General features: G+C 41.5%; 1 protein-coding gene across 1 annotated transcript; it reads right to left on the reverse strand.

Annotated features, from left to right (window-relative positions):
• Positions 1-8,028: 8,028 nt before the first annotated feature.
• LOC306941192 (uncharacterized protein) lies at positions 8,029-11,211 on the reverse strand. Its single transcript, XM_079526509.1, has 3 exons — positions 11,179-11,211; positions 10,099-10,272; positions 8,029-9,613 (listed from the first exon to the last, which is right to left on the reverse strand). The coding sequence occupies exons 2-3, from the start codon at positions 10,248-10,250 to the stop codon at positions 9,196-9,198; spliced, it is 570 nt and encodes a 189-aa protein (XP_079382635.1). The 5' UTR covers positions 10,251-10,272; positions 11,179-11,211; the 3' UTR covers positions 8,029-9,195.
• Between the last annotated feature and the right edge of the window lie 10,687 nt (positions 11,212-21,898).

A 21,898-nucleotide genomic window follows, 5' to 3' on the forward strand; every position in this document is an offset into this window, starting at 1 on the left:
CTAATTAAACAAAAATATATAGGGCTCTATTTTTGTCCATGCTAAACCCCTTATGCCTAAACTACTTTTCCTTTTTATTTTTTTACTATTTTGAAAATCATTTTTGAATAGTTAAAATAGCCAATCTACAAGCTCACATGTCTATGTAGATTGGCTATTTTAACTGTTCAAAAAGGTTTTTCAAAATTAGTAAAATAAAAATTAAAATGTATGTATTTGGTTAAAATGGGTAAGGTTTAAAAAAAAAAGGCAAGAGCATGCTCTATTGCACTGGCCTAAAAGTGGGTCCTTAAAAACTGCTTCAACTTCTGAGATTTGTATTTGGTTTATTAGCCACCAGATGGCATACCTGGTAAATTCCAAGCGTATGTATGTATGTATGTATGTATGTATGTATGTATTTGGTTAAAATGGGTAAGGTTTTAAAAAAGGCAAAAGCATGCTCTGTTGCACTGGCCTAAAAGTGGGTCCTCTAAAACTGCTTCAACTTCTGAGAATGTGTGTTTGGTTCATTAGCCACCAGATGGCATACCTTATAAGTATGTATGTATGTCTGTCTGTATGTCTGTATGTATTTAAAAGGGGGGCTTTTTTGTAAAATCCCAGCCTACAATACCTTAATATATTTAAAATCCAAAGTAAGGTTACCAGTGAAGGGCAACCTGCCTATTCACTGGGGACTATGCAAGGCAGAGGCGTCCACCCCCTGAGTCCAAGTTAGACTAGACCGCATACCTAAATATATGTATATATGTATGTATGCATGTATGCATGTATGCATGTATGCATGTATGCATGTATGCCACACCTAAAGTGGCCAGTAGAGCACACACATACATCACACACACAGAGGCCAGGGAGGAGGACAGTACAGTACGTACCACTCACTTCAGACGGGTCTGATTTTTAAGTGGTGCAACCACTTCCTTAAGTCAGGGGTTCTCAACGTTTTTGGCCGGGGACCCCCGGAAATGCTTTGGCAATGTCTCGGGACCCCCGCCCCGCCCCCTCCCGCCCCCCCCCAATATAAATTGACTGCTACAATAACCTTAATAATAGAGACAATACACCATTAATAAATACTGAAACCAGATATACATTAGGGAAGGTGTATGCATGTACTATATGTAAACTCTTCATTTCCTTTTTCCACTCCAGCCATTCAGTTTTTTTTTTAATAATTTGGGGACCCCCCAAAATAATTTGGCGACCCCCCGAGGGGTCGCGACCCACGGGTTGAGAACCCCTGCCTTAAGTGTGTGTGGGTGGGTGGGTGGCTGGCTGGCTGGCTGGCTGGGTGGGTGGGTGCGTCTGAGCACGAAAACAGCATCGTTGTTTTTCACAAAACACACGCACATATTAACTGTATATATGGTGATTTCGGGTGTGCTAGTACAGTACAGTACAGTGACAGTACAGTACAGTGGCGGGTACAGCAGAGGGACCCCCACACGGTAGCCATTTCTCAACCGTTTCGGACGCGGGGCGGCTCGCCGGAATCGGGCCGGCACCCTGGGTGCGTTCATGTTGGTCTGGACCCCCCCCCCCCCGGGGACCCCCACACGGAGTTGCACCACTTACTTCACGGGTGTGATTTTTGGTTTATACTGTAGCAATCTGGGAGGGCATCATCAAAAGGGGGTGGGGGGGTCTGAATCTGTCTTGAGAGATTATACTCTTGGCTTTTATAGATGTCACAGCTAGGCAACAAACTCCCTGAGTGAGTGATGTGGTAGTTTAGTGACATGGAATACTCACAGAGCACAGCCTGGGCTATGTTCACACCCATCAGTATAAGACACAGCATCCCCAGAGACACAACAACTCTGAAAGGCCTTCTCCCTGTTAGACAAAAACAACATACCGGTAAGAGTCTTAGGCCCAGGCCACACTACTCTGGATCTTTTGCAAAACGGATATTTTCGTCCTCCGTTTTAGAAAAAATCCCTGGCCATACGACAGAGATATCTATATATGTCCACACCCAAACGCAGAAACGCATTGAACACAGGATAAAATCACTGCAGTAGCAGGTTTCAATTGTAGGCTATACTAATAAGTACCGCATTTTAAAAGCCACCTAAATTGTGAGTGGAAGTGGAACATTGTCGGTCAGCATGTCACACTGCGTAAATCTCCAAATCCCGACTCTCGACTTTTCTCTCCATATCATTTAAAAATGATATACACTTTATATTACCATTGCTCTGGCGACTTGGCAAGTCCTGCACATAAATTAATAGCATAGTCAGACCTATAGAAGTGTCCACAACCAGTTGTGAGCTTGTAGAGTGGCTATATTTTCGAGCTGTATAATAAATGTCACGTTATAATGTGTAGGCTAATACAAGTTCACGCGCGCACATTGTCAGCATGTAGGCATAGTGACATGCAGTCAATGGTGCGCCCTTAATTACGTAAACATGAGAGAGATGTGCCATATACGCACGATGCGATTCCATTCACACCTCTCTCTCGCTCTCTCTGCACCCTCTCTCACTCTCTCTCTCTCTCTCCTCGCATGACCATGAACATGGTGGACCCTGTTGGAAACAAGTGTAATGCTTAATTGGGTCGTCCACTCACAGTTAACAGCCTTTGTATTGAGTTTGTGCTTGAAATGTACTGTAATTCTGCAAACTGTTAATAAATATTTCAATGTGGCAGCGGTGGCCGAACGGATTGCGTTGGCCGAACGGAAATTAAATGAAATGATTACTATATTTACCCAGGGTATCTGGGCTAAGCTCAAGAACTTGTTTCCAGCCAGGCCCTGCTCATAGAACATTTCATCGTAGTGGTTCAATGCCTTGTTCAAGGGCACTTCAGCGGTGGTAATTTTAACGTGTCGGACCGCTGATTCGAACTGGCGACCTTCCGGTATCAAGACCGCTCCGCAATCCGTTCGGCCACCGCTGCCACCGCTGCCATCTCTCTATATCATTTGATAAAGGCATATTCAAAACATGACTTGTACACCCAATGAAAATATAAACTTCACGGAATATATACCACTTCGAATTATAACAATCGGTTGAAGATTATCTGAATATCGCACAAGTAAAATCTCAACTTCTTTGCGCAACGGGCCATTGCACTGAGGACTGGCAGTGTTTTACATATACTTGTGAGGACCTCTGCTTGGATTCATGCCGGTGAGTGGGGCACCTTTTTGATTGATTGATTGAAAAATGTATTAACAGTTTGCAGAATTACAGTACATTTCAAGCACAAACTCAATACAAAGGCTGTTAACTGTGAGTGGACGACCCAATTAAGCATTACACTTGTTTCCAATAGGGTCCACCATGTTCAAATCATCAAAAACATTTAGAGACGTACAAATAGACACTTCTATATAGACAAAGGACAGAACATGAATTCATCATAAAGGAGGTAAAAAGGGAAAAGAAACATATACAGTGAGGGAAAAAAAGGGGTGGGCGGTGGGGGGGATTCACGTTCAGCTCCGTTAATTTGTTTGTTTTCCTTGGAGGAGCTGCGTTGGGTCCCCAAGTCGGCTCCGTGGCCGTACCTTGAGTTGGCTGTGTGGCCGTGACCGTCTCTTGTGTTGTCCTTGCGTTGGGTCCCCAAGTCGGCTCAGTGGCCATACCTTGAGTTGGCTGTGTGGCCGCGACCGTCTCGATCTGCAAGCTCACAACGCGCTGCATGTGGACGCAACACTTGGAGCTTGTAGATACACGGAATGACGATACAAATTTCACAGAATATAGCCTACCACTTTGAATTAAAACAATCGGTTGTGCTTAGCACTCGGCACCAATACAAATGAAATCACCAGTCCGCACTGGACTAGTAGGCTGATATATGTATTATTGGATGCAGCAGAGCAGAGCCTTTGCTCACTGATAAGTTTTAAAGTTGTTAACAGTGATATATAAACATGAACAATAAATTGGATAGATATCTGTGTAGTTTCCATGCAGGCACAAGCTGCATTTCTCACCTAATTGTAGTAAAATTTATATGTGATAATAAGCGGTGACATCATCGTTTCTCAAAATCTCCGTTTTGCATGACTACACAGATCCACTGATGACCTCCGTTTGAGTGGCCGAAAACGCCGTTTGCGTGTGGCTGAAAGGCCCAAACGCACAGATAAATGTGCGTTTTGCAAAAGATCCATAGACGTGTGGCCTGTGTCCCTCATCTCACCTCTGTCTCCATGTCCATCCCTAATATTAACTGTCCTCGTTAGCTTGAGTAAATGTAAATGCAACAAGTGTGAATATTATTTTATCATGGCGGTCTCTGCTATCCCTGCTCAGCACATTGAAAGTAGTTCCCAAACGTTTTAGTCTCAGTAATCTTACCAGTCTTCGGTAGGCCTTTGTGTTTCTTGGTCTTGGTCCGTAGATCTTCATAGACTGCATCTTCTTTCTTTTGCAGATCAAGACGCTCATAATGTCCTTCTTCAGACATTTCTATCGGTAGGCCTTTGTGTTTCTTCGTCTTGGTCCGTAGATCTTCATAGACGGTATCGTCTTTCTTTTGCAGATCAAGACGCTCATAATGTCCTTCTTCAGACATTTCTACATTAGTTCTTCTTGCAGTGACGGTGGTTTCATTCTCGTAGATTGTATCGTCTTGGTCTTCATCTTGGACCTCAATGTTCTCACAGTGCCTAGCTACAGCCATTTGTACCTTTATGACTTCATTCTTCCTGCAAGTATTTGACCTCTCCACAACACACTGAAGATATACTGTCTGTATCCTGACTGTACTACCCTAAATGTAAACATGCACTTGCAAGCGCACACACACACACACACACACACACACACACACACACACACACACACACACACACACACACACACACACACACACACACACACACACACACACACACACACAGCACCACTTCTCCCATGCTAGACTGTGGTTCTTCACCATTTCTTATGCAATACAATTGAGAGTATGCGCATGCTTAAAGTGAATGGCACATCGAGTGGCAAATCGAGTGGCAAAGCAACATGCAAAGTGAGTTTAACATTGTTTAACGTTGTTTAATGCAATCAGATAGGACCTTTCTGTGTGGATGTATGGGCTGTCAAGGCCAGAAAGTAGTTTTTGCCACTCAGTAGGCGTTCTTGCATAACTTCCTGGTTTGATGATGATGTCACGGGCATACCCTCTATTCTAAATATCTACAGGAAGCTGTAGCTTGTACAGGAAACAGAAGGTATAAGTGACCGCAGTGTTTCATGATCTCTTAAGTTTTAAGTTAATTAGTCCACGCCAATGCAACACCTTGTCACAGTCACATACTTTGCCTGTCTAGCTCTTGTATTTCTATGTTATGTTCTGGTTCTATGTTGTCTTCCCCAGGTGTTTCTCATGTGTAATCACTAATCAGCCCTCATGTGTATATTGTCTTGTTCCCCAGTCAGTCCTTGTCCAGTCATTGTTTTTGTGTCACTTCTACTTCTTGTTCAGTTCAGTGTTTGTGCCGTTTTCGCAGTTACTTTGTAATAAATCACCCAATCTTGGATTTTGAACTCTGCCTGGTTGCTGTCCTGCATCCTCACCACACCACCGGAACGTGACACACCTTGCGTCACGAATCAATAGTGCGGATTGGCCTTTACACAACACACAACTGTCTGGGATTACAGTAAGAACAAACACCCACAATGTTAATAAAAATCACACCCGTGTGAAGTGAGGGGTGCTCTTATCATCGTACATCATCATACATCATTTCATTCCATCTAAATCTGCGTCCTCATCTTCGTCTTCAATGTTTGTCTTTACACAAACACTCAAAGCTGGCCATTCATTATCAATGGCATTCAATGTTTGTGTTAGGACAATTTTTGTGTTTACACCCATCCTCAAAGCTGGACATAGGTCGGGCTAGGGCCCCTCATAAAGGACACATTTACTGAGCCAAAATATTTTAGTCAAAATGGTGCATTTATATAGTGCCTTTATCCAAAGCACTTTACAGAGATTGTGCATTACATTCACACATACATTCACACACCGATGCCGGAGGAAACCATGCAAGGCACCAACCTGCACGTCTTGCTCAAGGACACTTCGACAACCGGATTCGAACTGGGAACCTTGCGGTTGCCATGCAGTCACTCTCATCATACATCAGAAATACATACATCATCACATTCCAGCCAATCACTTTTTAAGACCTCAGCCAATCAAATCACATTAAGTAATTCTCTCTCTCTCTCTCTCTCTCTCTCTCTCTCTCTCTCTCTCTCTCTCTCTCTCTCTCTCTCTCTCTCTCTCTCTCTCTCTCTCTCTCTCTCTCTCTCCATTCATGTTGTTGTGGTGTATACCGACAGCCGGTCAGCAAGTGGATTCATGAATGTATGTAGGCTATATACTGTATATAGACAATATTTTAGGCCAATAAAACTAAAACTATATTCAGTACCAAATGTCCCACTCCATACCCCCGGCTGTGAGTCGACTCTCTCCTCTTTAAAAGATGTCGCCCAAATCAAACCTGATTTAGATGTTTCATGAAACTATTCATTTTCATTTTTATGCAGTAATTATAGTAATGCTAAGTGTGACTGAATGTCACTGGAAGATACTCATTATTCTCTGTGTTTGTCTTTTACTGTATTTACAGGTCTGGACCAATAACAGCCTGTCAAGCCATCTGAAGTCAGATGTTTTCATTTTCTCTCCAAAAACCCTTAACCTATTTTTGGATTGTTTTAAACAAGACTTATATTTTATTGTTCCAACAGACCTAATTTAATTTCAAGTATAGGGCTATATTTACTGTTACTATAGTTTGTTTCCGAAACTTTATTTTGGTATGTTGTTGTTTGTACCAGTTCATGAGACTGTGACATGGCTTAATTTCAGTAGTAGGCCTATTGGACTCTTGCTAACAAATACACCCTTCTTGATTGTTGATTCATGTCTCTATGTAAAAATATGTCTGAACTGAAATAATAATAGTTATGTAAATTGAAAGGATTACATATTTAATAATGATAATAAGGACTGTATTACTACTTCGATAGCCAGAGCTGAAACTCCGGAACGTATAAAAATACTTTTGAAAGTAATCAGAGTACAAATAAATACTCAGCACCAAAAACCTAGGCAGAGAGCCTCTAACAATTTACAAAAATGGATTTAAACCTTTTAGATTATAAAGTTAATAATTAGCTTTAACAGGAATATTTTTAAGGAGAATGATCAATATAAAATGATACCTTAAGCAGGAAATATATATGATTTTCACCAATTCATTTTAGTTTGGAGAGTACAGAACAGATCCACATACAGCCAATTACAAAATGTCTCTCCCCGTCTCGCAAAATGGAGACGGCATATATGATATTGTAATCAGATAGAATACGCTACACAGAGCATACGTGTCAGACAGTTCATACAATCACATCCTGTCAAAACCAAGGACTGTCTAAAGAGGACGAGACGCGCAGACCGTACGGGCGACGCCATGTTGCTTATAGTGCTCCATGGAAGGAAAGAAACATGCACAGTTGAGACCAAGGAAGCTGAACGTGGAAGTGTTGGCTGCATAAGTGCATATAGCCCATTGCGCATGTTTCTTTCCTTCCATGGAGCACCATAAGCAACATGGCGTCGCCCATACAGTATTCGCGTCTGATCCTCTTTAGACAGTCCTTGGTCAAAACCAGGAAGCATAATGCATGGGATATGTAGTTTAAGGGTGACTTTGTAGTCCATAACTGGGTTCTAGTCAAGTTAGTTGGAGACTAGTAAAGTTAAAGTTAGACGGCTTGTCTGCTATGGGAGCAAACATGTTTTTCACAGAGAGGAGATAAACGGGAAACAACAATTCTATATCTTACTCGCTGACTGGGGGAAGAATTAAAATCAGTAGGACACAGGGCATGAAGATACAAAGGCCTAGGGCACATGTACCGATTCATAATTATTGCAGGGCACATGTAATACGACATCCGCAAAACAACAAATCTACAATATTATCCATCAATAGTAGTAATATGTATTCAGTACACACATTCACAAAAACACTGATCAGGTGGTTTTATTTTCAAGGAAGATGCAGCAGTTATTATACTACCACTTATTTTTTACAGGATAGACAAGTATCTCTGCAGGACAAAGATATGAGATAAAGAGAATACAAAATAAAATAAAATACATTTCGACTTTTCTTTCATGTAGATTATATCCACCAATGAGGATAAAACATAAATGACGATACACTGGAGATCAGACCTATTACATCGATAGTACATTAAAAAAAAATCTTTAAAGTTAAAATTGCCATGTTGTAGTTACAGTATGATTAAAGTCTTTCCATGGGTGATGTTTTTACAATTGACCAAGACTTTTGGCTGCATAGATTTACAACGCGGAAGAAGATACACCGTACAGACTGTTAACTTATAAACGTATGAATAGACAGACCTCATTACCATTGTTGATAAAGTTATTGAACAATTGAATTACTATAGTAAATGCGTAGCTCTGGTCCATAGCCTTATTGCTCTTTGTTTCCTTTAATGCAAGGCAGCAAGAGCAGTAAGGCTATGGACCAGAGCTAGTAAATGGGTATTAAACCTAAGTTGTGTAATGCACTTTTTTAAAAACCTTTTTAGTTTTGAAATACTCATTTTAGGAAATTAATTATTGTTTAGATTATTAGATATATTATGTAAATAGGGTGTGACTATGTTTTGTTTAAAGGACCACTTCACCACTTTTCAACATCTCTTCATATAATTGGTCCTCACTAATGTTCATGATAAAATACCACCATTTTTTCCTACTCAGTCTGTGTCTCATAGGAGGGCTTTGGGCAGTTCGGACACCCGTCCACCAGTGACATCATCATTAGGCAGATTTGTTTTTAAAACAAGATTTGTTTTAAAATATATTTAGATTTGTATTATCGTGAGAACGATGGCTTCAACTTTTGCATTGCAACTTTTCAGGAAAAGAAAGCCTGCCGTTTCCATTAGCTTGGATTCACCATTGATGATGTCACTGGTGGACGGGTTTCTGAACTGCCCACAGCCATCCTATGAGACACAGACTGAGTAGGAAAAAATTGTGGTATTTTATCATGATCATTAGTTAGGACCAATTATAGGAAGAGAAGTTGAAAAGTGGTGAAGTGGTCCTTTAAGGTTAAGGTTAACGAGCCTGAATAGAATATAGAAGCGACTCGTCTCACCCGTCATAAACGTCCACGGTCATGTCAGGCGTGTGCGTGTTTGTCATTGTGGCCTTGACAGTAAATCTACCGTCCATGTGGGTGATGACTCGCGCCGCCTTGCGTCTGACAAACAAGCCCAGCTCACGTTTGTAGTACATCTCGCGGTAAAGCTTGCGATCGCACACTTTGTACTTGGGGAAGAGTCCCGCCGCGAACCAGTTGGAGTGGATTATGAAGTTGAAGGGCACGGAGAACATGAAGGCCAATTTCTTGTCGACTCTGTTGGTCTTGGTGTCGACGAGGTCGTAGGTGAAGACGCCAACGGTACCCCTCACGCTGCTCGTCTTGCGGAACTCCATGTGTGTCTCCATGTTGGTGCCAATGTTGCGCGCCATAAAAGGTACGGTGCTCGAGCCACTGACCATGTACAGCCTAAAAGGTATAGGTAGAAAAAATATATATGTTTAGAGTAACTGATTGAAAAAAAGAAAGAGAGTCGCGATGCAATACACTTTTATTAAACCACCGTTTCGGCAATAAAACGCCTTCTTCAGGGTATGACAGCCATATATATGGCTGTCATATAAAAAAAATAAAAACTTTCCAAGGAAGGGACTGCACACTCCAGGGAACAGAGACGGACAACTTACTGCATCAACTTATTTATTAGCACGACGCGTTTCGCCGTGAGCTTCGTCAATATATATATATATATATATATATATATATATATATATATATATATATATATATATATATATATACACAAGTCCCACAAACAGCATATAAATCCCTAAAAACCTGCTCCCTGGTTACAAGACCAAAGGGAGTAACTGATTAATTTTTTTTTAATAATAATAATAATAATAAATAAATAAATGTATTACAAAATAATAAAATAAACAAGTATAGCCTACCCGGGGTTCTGGAGTTTATGGGAAGTACAGTAATTCCTCAGCACAATGTTGCACTGGCGATGAGTGAGCCTTGAAATGGTCTTACGTACGAAAGCATCACTCACAGTGGTGCTTAGACATAGTATATACATGAACGTATATATCACCGACATGATGAGTGGAAGGTATAATAGCCTGGGAAAGGGAAGAGAGAGAGAGAGAGAGAGAGAGAGAGAGAGAGTGCAAAGACAACGTTAGTCAAGGATCATGACATTTTGACTTCTTATTCTCACCCAGTGATTGATTGCCCAGTACAGAGTCAGAATCTGATTTGTATTTCTTCATACAAAAATTGTTGTTTTGTAAAAAAAAAAGAAAGAAAAAAAAAAAAGAAAAGTGTAAATCCATTTTCTAATTTTGGATTCACATTATACACACAAAATGAGTTCCTAAATATTAATTTAGACTTTAAGAAGAAGAGAAACATGCATTTTGTTCTGAACTAATGGAAGATTACTCTAAAGTCTAAAACATAGGTTGTAGCCTAGATGCATCATCAAAAGTCCAAATCAGGCCTGGGCCATGGCTTAGTGGTCCAGGCACCTTGGCTGGTAATCCAGTCTGGCAGTGTGCCGCGGGTTCGACTCCCGATCCCGACGGCCTTTACTGCATGTCTTCCCCCCATCTCTCTCCCCATTTCCTGTCAGCCTACTGTCTGTCCCTCCATAAAAAATATAAAATAAAGGCGAAAGCCACAAAAAAAAACATTTAAAAAAAAAAGAAGTCCAAATCAATGGTAACTGGACAACTCCTCATTTGGAATTGAGGCTTTAGTGGGGAACTGGTTCTAGTTTAGTTTATTTAGCCAGTTCAAATAAATACTATTAAAGTAAGTAATGAACACCACAATATATCCTCAGCATCCTTTCTCAGACCCAAACATGTTACTGTACAATGACTGCTATACCTCCTCTCGATATAGACCTATATTCATTGTTATTATTCACATGTAGCCTACCTGGACATAACATAACATAACAACTATTGGTATAAGATTTGTACCAGAATGCCCTGTTTACATGAAAGAAACAATGTTCTTACCTGGAATCAGAATGTAGCGCAGCCTGAGGTCTTCGAGAACTTCTTATTATTTGAAACAATTGGCAAGCAATATATAGCATCATGGGGCAGGGCCTCTTCCAAATAGGCCCCTCCTTTTCTACATGAGATGGATGGGACACTGTATGATACCACAGAAACCCCACCCGTATATGTGCCATAGGCCAGGGGTTCTCAACCTTTTTGGCCGGGGACCCCCGAAAATGCTTTGGCAACGTCTCGGGACCCCCGCCCCGCCCCCTCCCGACCCCCAATATAAATTGACTGCTACAATAACCTTAAACCATTTTGGGCGGGAACCCCTTTTGGTGTTTTAAGCATTGTTATAATTTAGCTATTGAAAAATAGCAGATCTACAAGCTCATAGCGCGCCACCGAGTGGCGCGCTACGAGCTTGTAGGTCTGCTATTTTTGAAAAAAAGGGAAAATAAAATTTAAAAATAAATATATATATATATATATATATTTTTTGAAAATAATTTGGGGACCCCCTAAAATAATTTGGCGACCCCCCGAGGGGTCGCGACCCACGGGTTGAGGACCCCTGCCATAGGCTACTACTCTTCAATTAAACAGAGACAAAACTGAGTCGGTGGAGCCAAGGAAGACAGATTAAAAGTCAGTGCCCAACTCCAATCGGTAATGTTAAACACCTCTCTAGCCAATTAAAACCCTTGTTGTAGTCATGTAGACTCAGACCTATACTGTATTTAAACAGCCACATTAACACAAAAGTCAGTCACAATATCAACAAAAAATATATAGTATGGTAGAGGATATAGAAATCAGCAGGATATAGAAAAATGTCATGCATTCATCTTCAGTAGACTCAGAGGGACGTGGACATCAAAGGGGGCTTCAGCCCCTGCCCTTTTTTTTACCCGTCTGTAAGACAACTGCCCTTAATTTCCAGACCAACGAATGCAGCATTTACTATGGTGAAACAAATGCAAATGCCACTCCTTTCCATGCCATGCCGGAAGGCCGCATTCAGGATAATTGCTTTTTTTCCCCACAAAGTCTCCTGAACTTGAACACAGCATTTTGCATTGAACACATTTGTTTAGAAATCCATGTTGTATATGTCACTAGATAAAGAGTGCTGGGTTGCACCCCGATATAGCACCCCAAAAAGCTGATCTACAAGCTCTCAACGCGTGGCAGCGCGACGCGCTGTGAGCTTGTAGATCTGCTATTTTTGCTGTTTTTGTCTCCCTAAAAATCAATGAGACGACTGCAGTTGATTCAGAACGCCACCGCTCGAGTCCTTACTAATACTAATACCAAGAAAGTGCAGCATATCACTCCAGTTCTCACTGGCTCCCTCTGTGTCAAATAATTGATTTCAAAATGTTGGTAAAAGCTTTAGATGGTTTATGGCCAAAAGACATCATGTACTGAACGTGTATGATATCGTGAACCATCCAGACCTGTCAGGTTATCTGGGAAAGGCAGAAAGCACAACCACAAATGAACGTTAACACGGGGACGCAGCATTTATGCACCACATATCTGGAATAAAGTCCCAGAAAAAAAGCAGGTCTGCTAACTAAACTAAAGACCTTTCTGTTTGCTATTGCCTTCGATTGAGCAGAAGAGATCTCTCTCTTCTGCACTGCAACTGCATCTATACATTTTTACTTATTTTGTTTTATGCATCCTAATTGTATAATTGTGTTTCCTTGATGTTCTGTGCAAAGCCATTCATTGGATTGCCTTGTTGTTGAAATGTGCTATACAAATAAAACTTACAAATAAAAATTCCGGCATTTAACTTTAACTTGCCAAGCCTTCATAAGAAAACACAGACTTGCATGTGCGAATGGAGCACAGCGCACACGTATCATTGAGCATTTCCCTTCACAGACCTTCTGCTGAATAATGTTAATCTTAGTGGGGTAAGAGGATGAAACTATAGCTTTGGGGATGCGTCAGAGCGGGATTCCTGAATGGGAAATTCTGGGCACAAGCCCTGCAGGGCCCAAAAAGCAGGGTGGCACTGTAGAAAATTGGGCCAATTAAGTCAGAGGCATTCACCCTGGAAATCTTAATTATAGCGGCTCTCATATAATGTTATGTATTGTTACATATACAAATAATAAAGTGGCGAAAGCACATAACCAGCTGATCAGTCAGTCTATCATATGATTCTAAAGTAAAGGGCCCCATCACGATAAGCTACCATAGTGTACGGCCTGTTTTGAAACCGAATATACAAAAGATATTTCGACACTACTTGTTTTCTTTCACTTAAAGGAGGAAACTGATGACAAAAAGATACAAAAAGAGAGAACTATGACTCATTTCAACTTCATGTTGACATATCCGTGGTCCTGTAGATCATATCATGGAGATGCGGTCCGGTACGCTCTTAACCCATAGACCTGAAGACGTTTCTACAGATGTCTTCTAAATCCTGACAGTTTTCTGAAAAGCCTATGTTTCTATGTCAGTCGTTCTTAAAGTTTTTCATGTCAAGGACCCCAAAAAACGATATGTAATTGGCCGCCGACCCCCATCTGAAAATATGTTGTTCCAGGAACCCCCCATGAAGCAAAGATTTGAGTTAAAAACGTTCGCTCTGACAGAATATATATTCAATGATTTGCACTACATTTTCACCATTTTTCTAAAAATAGCAGACCTACAAGCTCGTAGCGCGGCACTCAGTGCCGCACTATGAGCTTGTAGATCTGCTATTTTTCAATAGCTAAAGTATAACATAATTCTTAAAACACCAAAAGGAGTTCCCGCCCGCCACTACACCATTGGTTCTCAAAGTTGGGGTCTCAGCTGGTCCATGGAAGGGTGGAAACTAAAATCAGCCAGAGAATGTACTGTATCATTCATAAACTGTACAGTACTATGCTGCGTGAATAAACATACAATTTGATAGCATACAGTATAGATCACCCAGGTTTTATGGTTCTTCAATGCCTGTGTGTGTGTGTGTGTGTGTGTGTGTGTGTGTGTGTGTGTGTGTGTGTGTGTGTGTGTGTGTGTGTGTGTGTGTGTGTGTGTGTGTGTGTGTGTGTGTGTGTGTGTGTGTGTGTGTGTGTGTGTGTGTGTGTGTGTGTGTGTGTGCATGCCTGCGTGTATTTTAAGTGTTGCAACACTTAAAATGTAGAACATGTAGAAAATGTTTTAATGACACCTTTTCATACAGTTACAATTATTCGGATATACACGTCTTTTATATTAATGGTAATATCGTATATCGTATCGATATCGCAATATTTGGCATAAATACAGAGGTATGACATTTTGTCCATATCGTGCAGCCCTACTTGTAATCCAGAGCCCAGCGTAGCCTTGCATGTGCGAATGGAGCACAGCGCACACGTATCATTGAGCATTTCCCTTCACAGACCTTCTGCTGAATAATGTTAATCTTAGTGGGGTAAGAGGATGAAACTATAGCTTTGGGGATGCGTCAGAGCGGGATTCCTGAATGGGAAATTCTGGGCACAAGCCCTGCAGGGCCCAAAAAGCAGGGTGGCACTGTAGAAAATTGGGCCAATTAAGTCAGAGGCATTCACCCTGGAAATCTTAATTATAGCGGCTCTCATATAATGTTATGTATTGTTACATATACAAATAATAAAGTGGCGAAAGCACATAACCAGCTGATCAGTCAGTCTATCATGTGATTCTAAAGTAAAGGGCCCCATCACGATAAGCTACCATAGTGTACCCGCATACGGCCTGTTTTGAAACCGAATATACAAAAGATATTTCGACACTACTTGTTTTCTTTCACTTAAAGGAGGAAACTGATGACAAAAAGATACAAAAAGAGAGAACTATGACTCATTTCAACTTCATGTTGACATATCCGTGGTCCTGTAGATCATATCATGGAGATGCGGTCCGGTACGCTCTTAACCCATAGACCTGAAGACGTTTCTACAGATGTCTTCTAAATCCTGACAGTTTTATGAAAAGCCTATGTTTCTATGTCAGTCGTTCTTAAAGTTTTTCATGTCAAGGACCCCAAAAAACGATATGTAATTGGCCGCCGACCCCCATCTGAAAATATGTTGTTCCAGGAACCCCCCATGAAGCAAAGATTTGAGTTAAAAACGTTCGCTCTGACAGAATATATATTCAATGATTTGCACTACATTTTCACCATTTTTCTAAAAATAGCAGACCTACAAGCTCGTAGCGCGGCACTCAGTGCCGCACTATGAGCTTGTAGATCTGCTATTTTTCAATAGCTAAAGTATAACATAATTCTTAAAACACCAAAAGGAGTTCCCGCCCGCCACTACACCATTGGTTCTCAAAGTTGGGGTCTCAGCTGGTCCATGGAAGGGTGGAAACTAAAATCAGCCAGAGAATGTACTGTATCATTTATATACTGTACAGTACTATGCTGCGTGAATAAACATACAATTTGATAGCATACAGTATAGATCACCCAGGTTTTATGGTTCTTCAATGCCTGTGTGTGTGTGTGTGTGTGTGTGTGTGTGTGTGTGTGTGTGTGTGTGTGTGTGTGTGTGTGTGTGTGCATGCCTGCGTGTATTTTAAGTGTTGCAACACTTAAAATGTAGAACATGTAGAAAATGTTTTAATGACACCTTTTCATACAGTTACAATTATTCGGATATACACGTCTTTTATATTAATGGTAATATCGTATATCGTATCGATATCGCAATATTTGGCATAAATACAGAGGTATGACATTTTGTCCATATCGTGCAGCCCTACTTGTAATCCAGAGCCCAGCGTAGAGTATAGACGGAGTTACGACAACTCCGTTCACTTCATGGGGCCAGTCCTCTTCTACATAGACTTCTATTGGCGAATAGGGACACCGGAAGTTTACGGAATGTATTGGAGTCTATGGGCTCGTGCGAGTACATGAACCTGTTTTCTGCCCCCTCAATGTCGCAACTCTGTCTATACTCTATGGCTCTGTTGTAATCCAAACGTACACGCGTGTGGGGATAGGGTGGCCTGGCTGGGTGTATCGACTTGACTACCGCGGCCTGAATGATTCAGCCCTGCAGCCCTGGTGTGAGATATGATCTGGACAACAGATGTCAATATGAAGTTGAGGATAACATTGACCACTTCTGTGTCTTAGTCATTCTTCTCTCTCCTTTCTTTCGTAATCTTTCATGTCATCAGACGGCTCGGTCATATACTTCTCTCTTTGTTAACGTTTTGTTAACTCATCCTCCTGCCGTTAACCCAGTGGTAAAAAGTAACTAAGTACGTTTACTCAAATACTGTACTTTTTTTTAGGTATTTGTACTTTTACTCCACTGCAATTATTTGAAAACTTTAGTTACTAGTCACTTTGGAGATTTACATTTTGATTAGAAAAACATACATTACTGTAACCACTTCTACCCAATATACATTTCGACCATTTGAAAATAGCTGTTCTACAAGCTCACAATACGTCGCAATGCGAGGCATTGTGAGCTATATATGTAGCTTGTAGATTGGCTATTTTCAAAGGATTTTGAACACATTTTGAACTTGTGAAATGGGACATTCTGCAGTAGGATACAACCCACGCCGGTCTGAAATAAAATGTTTATATATATTATATATTTAATATTCCTGCCATACAATGAAGAAGGAACATTGGTGTTCTTAAAATAAAGTATTTGCATCGTGACTACGAGCTGTGCGACCTCTCTTTTCTATTCAAATATAATGTAACATGTAGGATATGATCGGTCCTATACACAACTTGCATCATGATTATTATCACATGCTGATGGTGATCACACCATTCTACGGAATGTATTCATTTCTGGGGTTTTTTAATCCCTTGAAATATTCACTGTACTGTGTCTCAGTAAATTTGTATTTGATGTTTAAAGGGTTAGTTAAGGTTTTTAGACTTAAAGCTGTAGGAAAGACTTGCCATTAACCCATTTACCGCTACCATTAATCCATCTCTCGATCGCGTACTGCCAGGGTTTTATCGCGCATAACACTTACTTTTAGAAACGTAGCTTTTTCAGAAAACTGCCAGGATTTATAAAATTTCATTTATAGAATCTGATCTCAGGTCAAAATGGGTTAATACCAGCTTTAACCTCACAGAAACTACAAACTATACTATGCCTAAACCCAACCATAAGTTGCACATGGGGCCATCTGAGGTGATCATGTACAGTACGGACATACAGTATGGATGGTGCAAGAAGCACCAACATCGTTTCAGTAACACTTCCCCCCCTCCATCAAATGCAGCTTCTTTTTTTTATTCAAGTGCAAACATGTACTGTAGCAGCATATATATATTTTTTTCAATATCTATCTATCTATCTATCTATCTATGAATGCACCAAGTGTGTGTGTGTGTGTGTGTAATTGTCCAGAACCGCCCCAAAAAGGCATCTGCCCGGGCTCTGGACCAGGCCCATGCGGCGCACATGGAGCTGGCCTGTTCTGACCTCACAGCACTACATATTTGGGCATGCTTGACACAGAAGACGGAACTCCACAAGCTGGCTGCATATACTCCCTGTTTGGGCATGCCTTACAAAGAACTCCATATGGGCATAAAAGGGAGACAGACATAATATCTGGGTGGGGCATTCATTTCCAACTTGCATCGTTCCAAGTAGGTCAGTGCCCAATGGGCTGTAGAGGCCCTACGGGCACCGTTCTAGTTTATCAAAATTGGTGATCTACAAGTCCACAGCACATTGCAGCATGACAAGTTGAGAGCTTGTAGATCTGCTGCCCAAACTCTCCAAAGCCATGTGACCTTGTTGTTTTTACTCCACCACTGAAATTTGCCACTTTCAAGATAGTGATCTTTTTTAATGCATGTAGAATTTGTTTTTACCATTCATTGTATAGCAATAAAAGTCAATATGTCTCAAAACACTGGCCAACAGTAAAATGATTGGCAACTAAATTAATATGAATTAGAAATTAAGACTGACAATGCTAATGATTCTTCATTGGCTTCCAGTTAGTTATTGCATATAGCCAAAATGCAATAATCATATTAGGCTGGTCAGGATGGGGGAAAAAAAGTTGTCCTTCAGTAGGCTGGCACACACACACACACACACACACACAAACAACAGGCAATCAATAGACAACGTGTTACAGCTGTTGTTTGCAGCGTTAGCATGCAACAGCTAGCTTGGCTAACGTAGTTCTACCACTGCTCGCTGTGACTCTGTCCCTCTCACGTGTGGATTTTATTTTGGTTAATTGAAGATGAAAACAGAAAAGCTTTTTATGGTTACAAGGTTAGTAGCCTATAATCCATTATCCTCCCTGCAGTCAGTGCAGTGGCCCTCTCTCTGACTCCGTGTGTGTGTGTGTGTGTGTGTGTGAGAGACGTCAGTGCAGAGTGTGTCTCTGCAGGCGTGGAGCACTGGGAGAGTCAGACACGCAGCTATACATCTCCTTACAACCGTACTCTACCGGATTTTCAATGAAAGTGGTTGTTTTGATTGATTGATTGATTGAAGAATTTATTAACAGTTTGCAGAATTACAGTACATTTCAAGCACAAACTCAATACAAAGGCTGTTAACTGTGAGTGGACGACCCAATTAAGCATTACACTTGTTTCCAACAGGGTCCACCATGTTCAAATCATCAAAACATTTAGAGACGTACAAATAGACACTTCTATAGACAGAACAGGAATTCATCAAAAAAGAATTCATCAAAAAGGAGGTAAAAAGGGAAAAGAAAAATATACAGTGAGGGGAAAAAAAAAGGGGGGGCGGGGGGGGGGGATTCACGTTCAGCTCCGTTAGATTGTTTGTTTTCCTTGGAGGAGCTGCGTTGGGTCCCCAAGTCGGCTCCGTGGCCGTACCTTGAGTTGGCTGTGTGGCCGTGACCATCTCTTGTGTTGTCCTTGCGTTGGGTCCCCAAGTTGGCTCAGTGGCCATACCTTGAGTTGGCTGTGTGGCCGCGACCGTCTCTTGTGTTGTCATTGCGTTCGTGTTTGAGGGATTCCGATTTTACAGGGGCCAGTTTCGAATTGCAGCCGTCCGTAGGTGCCCTTTGAGAGCGGTTTTGAAAGAGTCAAGGGATTCGCATGTCTTAATGACAGTTGGTAGGGCGTTCCACATTTTAGTGGCATAGGAGCGAAAAGAATTTAGTCCCTTGTTTGTGCCGAATCTGGGTTGTACATGGTTCGTTGCACTCCCTCTGGTGTTGTGGGTGTGGACTTCGTTAACATTAAGGAAGTATCTAGACAGGTACATGGGTATCTTGGTGGTGTATCGAATCTTGTGGACCAGACCCATTGCAAGATGCTGTACTCTGTCGTCGACCCTAAGCCATTCCAGCCTGTCGAAGTGGGCAGGGGTGAGGTGGGTTCGGGGGGCTAGATCAAGTAGGAGCCTGACCAGTTTGTTTTGGGAAGTCTGGAGCCTGGTTTTAAGGGCCTTTGAGGTGCTGTGGTACCAGGAGGTGCATGCATAGTCAAAGAAACCCTGTACAAGGGCTCCTGTTAAGGTCTTCAAGGTGTTTTTGTTGACCAGTGAGGAGATCCTGTAGAGGAATCTTGTTCTATGGTTGACTTTTTTGATTACGTTGGTGGCCATTTTATCACCGGAAAGATTAGCCTCCAGGATGGAACCTAGGTAGGTAATTTCATCTTTACGTGTGATAACATTGTCACCCACTCTAACCAAGAAGCCATTTGCCTTGCTGAGATTACTAATAGAGCCAAAGAGAATGGATTCAGTTTTTCCCAGGTGTAAAGATAGTTTGTTATCAGCGAGCCAGGTGCAGATTCTACCGAGTTCAGAGCTGAGGGCATTTTCAACCTGCAGTTTGTCCCTGTCCGAGACCAGCAGTGCTGAGTCATCTGCGAACAGGAACAAGTTGCAGTCACAGGCTGAAGTCATGTCGTTTACATATATTAGGAACAGTAGAGGCCCTAGTATGCTTCCTTGTGGAACGCCACAGCTCACTGGGAGGGGGGGGGACAGTGTTCCGTTCACTTCCACCATCTGTTCTCTCCCCTCCAGGTAGGATTGCATCCAGCTCACTGATGTGCTATCGAAACCAATTGCTTTTAGCTTGTTAACCAGTATGGAGTGGTTCACGGTGTCAAAAGCCTTTTGGAGGTCCAGCATGACCATGCCGCAGTATTTGCCAGCGTCCACCTCTTGTTTGATGTGGTCGCTCAAATAGAGGAGGCATGTGTCAGTGGAGTGGGATGTTCTGAAGCCAGATTGGAACTCGTACAATAATTTATTAGTGGCAAGATACTTTTCAACCTGTTCATAGACTATTTTTTCCATCACTTTCGAGATGGAACTAAGAATAGAAATAGGGCGGTAGTTGCCGGGGTCTAATTTACTCCCTTTCTTGTGCAAGGGGGTTACTTTGGCCAGTTTGAAATCTTGGGGGACCTGTCCCTGTTTGATGGAGAGGTTTACTATGTGGGTGATGATTGGAGCTATAGAGATGGCTGAGTCTCTGAGAAATTTGGAGGGAATGTTGTCATGTCCTGTGGCCTTGTGGGGTTGGAGGGCACTCAGTTTCTTAATTACCTCATCAGTTGTTACCATAACTAGTTTAAAATCGTCTTTACAAACACCTAGGTTTTTGTAGAAGGTTGTAATGTGCTCTACACCAAAGAGCCCAGAGTGGGAGGGCAGTTTGTTAACCAGAGTTGTTGATATGTTTGTAAAGAAGATATTCAAGTAGTTGGCCACATCAAGGTTGTCAGTGATGAGAGTGTTGTCAGATGTGATGTTTATGTTCGAAAATCTGGTTTTTAGTTTCTGACCATAGCTTAGTTGATTGTTTAGTAGCTTCCAGAGCTCATGAGGATTGTTTTTGTTTTCCTCAGCTTTATCATTAATGAAGTTACTTTTAGCTGATTTGGTCATGGCAGTTACACTGTTTCGTAGTTTGATTCGTTGTGTATTTAGGTTGTTCAAACGAGCTTGGCGAACACTGTCGAAGCGCTTGGCTAGCTTTGACTTGCATTTTAGAACTTCAGAGCATTTTTTGTCTCTGGCTTTCATTGCAGCCAGTATGTCCGAATTCATCCATGGTTCCGAGCGGGTTTTGCCCCTGGTGGTTCTCAAAGGAGCCATGTTGTTCAGTACTGATGTAAATTTGGTTTTGAAGCCAAGCCAAGCTTCTTCGACATGTGTGCTTTTAAGCTCATCGGACCAATCCAGACTCTCCAATACTTGGTTAAAGACCTCACTAGAGTAGGTTTTGAGGTCCCTTGATATGACTGTTTTGTGGCAGCCGGTCTTAAGTTTTTGTATTTTGCGGGTACAGAATATCATAAAATGATCACTAAGCCCACATACAATAACCCCTTTCTTGGAGATTCTGGATTTGTCCGAGGACAGAATGAGATCAATGACAGTTTGAGTAGAATCACACACTCTAGTGGGTTGGGTAATTAGCTGACTGACACTATGTAGATCACAGAACTTACTGAATGACTTAAACACAGGTGCTTCCTTTCGTTGCATGTCTGTATTGTAGTCGCCAATCAGGATTTTCTCTACACATTCCTCCTCAGCTAAGCACCCCTCAAGTATATCATAGAACCCATGTTGGTCAGGCGGTCTGTAGACGGTGCCCACTAATACTGATTTAGCTTTTTTGAAAATTAATTCAACCCACACAGTTTCAATTTCATCATGCTGTAAGTCAGTACGAGTAACATATTCAGTGTCTTTGTGAATATACATACACACGCCACCACCATGCCTGT

This window comes from Electrona antarctica (genome assembly GCF_951216825.1).
Source record: "Electrona antarctica genome assembly, chromosome: 17".
Lineage (NCBI taxonomy): Eukaryota > Metazoa > Chordata > Actinopteri > Myctophiformes > Myctophidae > Electrona > Electrona antarctica.

Bases quoted from the DNA above. Each gene is read 5' to 3' on its own strand.
- LOC306941192 (XM_079526509.1), bottom strand. From the start codon at position 10,250: ATGTCGGTGATATATACGTTCATGTATATACTATGTCTAAGCACCACT. The intron at 9,614-10,098 runs GTAGGCTATACT...TATACCTTTTAG, and splicing joins CATAAACTCCAGAACCCCGG to GCTGTACATGGTCAGTGGCT.